Below are 6,000 nucleotides of genomic sequence, written 5' to 3'. Positions count from 1 at the left end.
CAGGACATGGATGTCTTCCGGCAGAGCGTTCCACCACGCAGGGGACAGGGCTGAAAAAACCCCGGCCCTGGTCGAGGACAGCCGGACGTCTCTCGGGTCAGGGACCACCAGGAAGTTCTTGAGCGTAACGCTCTTCTGGGGGCATACAGGTGCTGCCCACCAGGTGTTTTTAGAAAGTGTGTTGGTGAGTCCCTTGCCCGGAAGGGTTTTTGATTTGCCGCCCAAGATCTGATTAGCCATGCGGATTCAAATAACAATCTTTCTGTGGCACTTGCAACCACACTGTTTGTATTATTTTCTCTCACGGCTATTTCCCAGCGTATTTTTTCATCACCCCTCTTCTCCCTGCACGTGGGCTTCCTCTGTGTGTGTCTCCGCCTCCTGTGGAAGCCATTTTATGGTTGTGCCCACCACCCTCCGTCAGAATCCCAAACGTGCCCATAGGATCAGAAAGACTGGGGACCTCTGCCGTAGAACGACTCTGACATCAAAACAAATCCAGCGACTTCAGATGTATTTGGCCAAATAACAATGATGCACCTCTCCAGTCCAAATTGGTGAGGTCCTGATCCGGAAAAACCTAAATCCACTTCTCCATCCTCTCCCGATCTGTTCCAGATTATTTTTTTTAGGTCATAAATCCTATATTTTTTCCATTGGTCAAAGACAGAAGCGCACATCACAACACTGTCTTCTGATACGGAGAAAACCATACCTGTTCTCCGGTAAAATTATACAAAGACGCCATGGTTCTCCCATCGTAAATGGACACCTGTACAAGAGACGGAAATGGGGAATTATATTATGCTAGTGGCTGCTGGTACGAATTTACTGTTTTGTACGTCTTATTTAAATTTCCTACCAAGCCCAACGTTCTCGCTGCTCGTGGGACACCGGAGACGAAATCTGAAAATCAAAGAGAAGAGGCATTCTTCCGTGATCTGTGTGGGAGAAACAAAGCCCCTTCAAACAGCTCGGCAATTCAGGGAGCAATATTGCCATTTGTCACTCATGGCATGTATTCCATCGACTTTAGGGGGATTTACCCCACGAATCAGCTGCAAGGACTTGAAAAGCCTTACCTAGCTGTAATAGTGAATTAGATGCTCTACAAGAACCCCACCTTTCCCAACCAGACTTTATTATTTGCAAGACACACAGAATACAGGGTTGGTGGAAGAGGTGAAACACTGGCAGTCAGTATTCAATATGTATAAGGGAGAATTTTGTCAGTGGGGGAACAAGCAAGCAAGAAAAGGAAGGCACATTTTGGTGACTCAGGGAAAGTTTTATGAAAGAAGTTCAACCAGGCACACAGTATAATCCCTTTCATTTATTTTATAGGTTTGAGCCAGGATCAGTTTAAGCTTCGTGCCCTGTATGCATGACATGTTGATGTATGGGGCCGATGCACTTAAAGGGAGAGTGGAATTGGATACACTGGCCCAGTACCTTAGCTATAAATATTCTCTGTATGTAGGCAAAATGCCTGGCTCAAGCAATTCAAATTACCTAATGCAGATGATAAAAGCAGATGATCTACCACTGAGCCATAGCCTCCCATGCAGGCTCACATGGGATTTCCCATTCCACATCTTCCCTAGAGGGAGGTCTGACAGTGCTATCACGGGAAGCCGCTAGTATATCACCGGGGTCTCATAAGAATCTAGTATATATATTTAAAGCTGCATCAAAATATCAGGAATTAATGTAGCCATGATACCCATTATGGAAGAACATCACCTAAACCTGAAATCCAAACCATACCTACCAGGAAATACATCTCATTAAACTCAGTGTGACTTTACTTCTATGCAAACATGTTTTCTTTAAAACTAATTCATCCGATGGGGGAATTTTTTACCTAGTACTCTTTCTTTTTTCAGTTGGTAATTTTAATTTTCCCCCACAGGCATAAAAAGAAGAAGAAATCGGATTTATACCTCGCCCTTCACTTGGAGTCTCAGAGTGGCTTACAAACTCCTTTCCCTTCCCCTCCCCACAACAGACACCCTGTGAGGTGGGTGGGGCTGAGAGAACTCTGACAGAAACTGCCTTTTTAAGGACAGCTCTGACATAACTTTGGCTTGCCCAAGGTCATCCAGCAGCTGCAAGTGGAGTGGGGGATCAAACCCAGTTCTCCCAGATTAGAGTCCGCACACTTAACCACTAAACCAAGCCATTTCACTACAAAAGTACTGTTAGAACAAGTTAAACTGTGTGGCCCCATGCTAAGACTACAATCCTTCACTCGCTTGAAACACTCAGATCCACTGAAATGAATGGGAACAAGCATATGTAACACTGCATACTGGATTCTACCGTTGGCATTCTTGATTACACAGTTCTTTAAAATCTACTGCCTGTGAACAAGAATTTGCTGTGCCTGCACATTCCATACAAATATCAACGAGTCGTACCGTCTATGCCGTCACCATTGAAATCTCCCACAGCTACTGAATAACCTGTCAGTCAAACATGAAAAAAAAATCATGATTAAAATGCATTTCCTTTTCTCCATGTTGCATGACAACGAATATAATCTTTATCTGTTGGAATGCTTCAACGTCTGTTTGGGTTTATTCTTCTGGATGTGGCTATGTAGGCTGCACTAATTAACTAATCACCTCGTTTTCTCTGCTGATGGGGGAAGAAAGGATGGGCTGGAACAGTCTGCTCCCTAGCAGTGGGGGTTTCTGTCTCTCCCTAGCAGTGGGAAATCAACTGGGGCACATGGTTACTGGAGGAGGAGGAGAGTTGGTTTTTATACCCTGCTCTTCACTACCTGAAGGAACAGCTTACAATCACCTTCCCTTCCTCTCCCCACAACAGACACCCTGTGAGGTAGGTGGGGCTGAGAGAGCTCTGAGAGAACTGTGACTGGCCCAAGGCCACCCAGCAGGCCTCATGTGGAGGAGGAGTGGGGAATCAAACCCAGTTCTCCAGATTAGAGTCCTCCACTCTTAACCACTATGCCACACTGGCTCTTAGACTTTTCTATCCCACACATTTTGGACAGAAGAGCAAAAAAAGAGAGGCTGACAAAAATATCCAGTTATCTAAAAACTTTTCATGTCCCAGTGTCCATCTTGATAAACAAACAAAAAATTACTTTTTGTGGAAGGGGAACGCAGTTAAACAGAATGTCTGATATGAAACATATAGCACAGTCGGACACGCTGTACTAAAGACAAACTACTTTAGGCATATTTAGATCTGAGTCCAGCAGCAGCTTAGAGACCAACGAGAGCTTCAAGGTATACACTTTCGAGCGACAAAGCTCCCTTCATCAGACAGAAGTAGAAATGGGAGAGGTGTTGTAAAGGATGCTCGCAAAGGATGCAAAGGTACCATGCATATCGTCATTAGCTTGATTAGAACAGGGAGGAAATATCTGGGAGAAGAAAATTAGAAAATAAGGCACTCCATGCATGGTACCTTTGTGACCTTTACGAGCATCCTTGTAAACACCCCACCCCACCTTCTGGCTGGGATCAAAAGACTCGGAGATCTCCATTTCTACTTGTGTCTGACCAAGGGAACTTTGACTATTGAGAGCTTACACTGGGAAACTCTTTGTTGTTGTTCAGTTGCACAGTTGAGTCCGACTCTTTGCAACCCCATGGACCAGCTCCCGCCAGGCCCTCCTGTCTTCCGCCGTCCTCTGAAGTTTGCTCAATTTCATGTCCGTTGCATCTATGACACTGTCTAACCATCTCATCCTTTGCCGTCCCCGTCTTCTTTGACCTTCAATCTTTCCCAGCATCAGGGTCTTCTCCAGTGAGTGCTCCCTTCTCATGGCTACCCTCTGAGACTACTTTAGGCATGTTTCCTATCCCTGTGACATGCCGGTGTCATGAATTTGTCATGTCTCGTTTCTCGTGAATAGGACCTCCTGGGATTTTACCCATCTAGCATCCAGTGGCCGCAAATGGTCCATCCTCAGACTCTGGTGGAACGGCAGAGGGATCCGTGCTATTTAGTATCACGGGGCTTCTTTGGTTAAGGTCCTGATCTAGTGACCGATGCCTGATCAGGAGTTTAACCAAAGAAGCTTCATGGTGCTTTGTAGCACTGCTTCCCTCCCCCACCCCACCAGAGTCTGAGGACAGAGGAGATACCTGCCAAGAGAGAGAGAGAGAGAGAGAGGAATTTCACCCTGGAGTTGGCTATAAATGAAGCAACCTTATATCATTCTGTCTCCAAACTCTGGGCTACAGGATGCTGTATTATCGGACATATTGCCCAGCAGGAGTCTGACTTCCGGTATGCAGCGCTTGTACATTTGTAAATAAATAGATATTACAGTGACACCCTAAGGCAAGTCTCCAGTACTTTCCCATCCCCAGATTGCTTCCATTGCTTGGAAAAGCAGGAGGACATACTATTAACATATTTTTAATGGGATATTTATGTGCGTGGAAGATACCGATTACAGAGCAAAATGATACAACATCTACAAGCTCAGAGCTGTTACACAGGGCCCTTCCTTTGCAACCAAGACTAGCCTTAAACAAAGACGGCTTTCAAGCAAAAAAGGTCTACAGACATGTCCATATCACTGGAGCTTTGAGAGTCAGGTCCGCTATTCAGGTCCACTGACCTTATTTTTTAGTATCATTCGTTAGTATCGGTACCATTTGTGAAACCCTTTGTCCTCTGCATTAAACCTTTCCACAGGCTCCCCATCCTGTACATGGGCAGAATTCTCACTTGGCGTACGTGCAGAGAGCTTTCTGATACCTGCCGAGAGAGAGAGAGAGGAATTTCACCCTGGAGTTGGCTATAAATGAAGCAACCTTATATCATTCTGTCTCCAAACTCTGGGCTACAGGATGCTGTATTATCGGACATATTGCCCAGTAGGAGTCTGATTTTCGGTATGCAGCGCTTGTATATTTGTAAATAAATAGATATTATAGTGACACCCTAAGGCAAGTCGCCCGGTACTTTTCCATTCCCAGACCTTCCATTGCTTGGAAAAGCAGGAGGACATACTATTAACATATTTTTAATGGGATATTTATGTGCGTGGAAGATACCGATTACAGAGCAAAATGATACAACATCTACAAGCTCAGACCTGTTACACAGGGCCCTTCCTTTGCAACCAAGACTAGCCTTAAACAAAGATGGCTTTCAAGCAGAAAAGGTCTACAGACATGTCCATATCACTGGAGCTTTGAGAGTCAGGTCCGCTATTCAGGTCCACTGACCTTATTTTTTAGTATCATTCGTTAGTATCGGTACCATTTGTGAAACCCTTTGTCCTCTGCAATAAACCTTTCCACAGGTCCCCCATCCTGTACATGGGCAGAATCACTTGGCGTACGTGCAGAGAGCTTTCTTTGCGATCCCAGATATTATTTATTTACTTTACTTATATCTTGCTTTTCTCCCCAGTTGGGGCCCAAAGCAGCTTAACATCCTTCTCCTCTCCTCCATCTTATCCTCACAACAACCCTGTGAGGTAGGTTAGGCTAAGAGAGTGCGACTGGCCCAAGGTCACCCAGCGAGCATCCATGGCAAAGTGGGGATCTGAACCTGGATTTCCCATATCCTAGTCCTACTATTTAACCACTACACCCCATTGGTATACCGAATCCTCACACTAGAATTCACGCCCCACCTGCACACTGCGTAAAACAGAATTCTTCATGAGGGAATTTTTATAAAGGTATTATAATGGAATGGTGCAGGAAGGCAGTTTTATATAGGGAACAGGACTGTACTCCGTGCTACTGTGTATGGTATGCATTATCTGTTCGTTGTACTATCCTGCTCTTACTACATAGTTCTCTACTTTTGCAATTCCATCTCCTGCACTGTTTGACGTATCATGTTTTGCACTGTTTCTAATTTTTTAAAAATCCCAGTCCTATTGCACTGTTTATTAGACGCCTCATGTTATTTGACGGCATTGGTTTACGCTGCATAAATCTGCTTTGAATCTAGGTGAGACAGGCAGGCTATGAATAAAATAAGCAAGATACAATAAAA

The 6,000-nt window shown here is 44.7% G+C and overlaps 1 protein-coding gene across 1 annotated transcript in view; it reads right to left on the bottom strand.

Annotated features, from left to right (window-relative positions):
- ITGAV (integrin subunit alpha V) overlaps positions 1–6,000 on the bottom strand; it is a 95,208-nt gene that overhangs the window by 50,272 nt on the left and 38,936 nt on the right. The window contains exons 8-10 of the mRNA XM_015424769.1: positions 2,421–2,465; positions 863–906; positions 716–772 (exon numbers count right to left, since the gene is read on the bottom strand). Coding sequence (XP_015280255.1) covers positions 716–772; positions 863–906; positions 2,421–2,465 — 146 coding nt within the window. The remainder of the gene's footprint in view (positions 1–715; positions 773–862; positions 907–2,420; positions 2,466–6,000) is intronic.

This window comes from Gekko japonicus, unplaced genomic scaffold (genome assembly GCF_001447785.1).
Source record: "Gekko japonicus isolate JY-2015 unplaced genomic scaffold, Gekko_japonicus_V1.1 scaffold847, whole genome shotgun sequence".
Classification (NCBI taxonomy): domain Eukaryota; kingdom Metazoa; phylum Chordata; class Lepidosauria; order Squamata; family Gekkonidae; genus Gekko; species Gekko japonicus.
The sequence above is the reverse complement of the archived record's forward strand: the minus strand, read 5'-3'. Positions and strand labels throughout refer to the sequence as shown.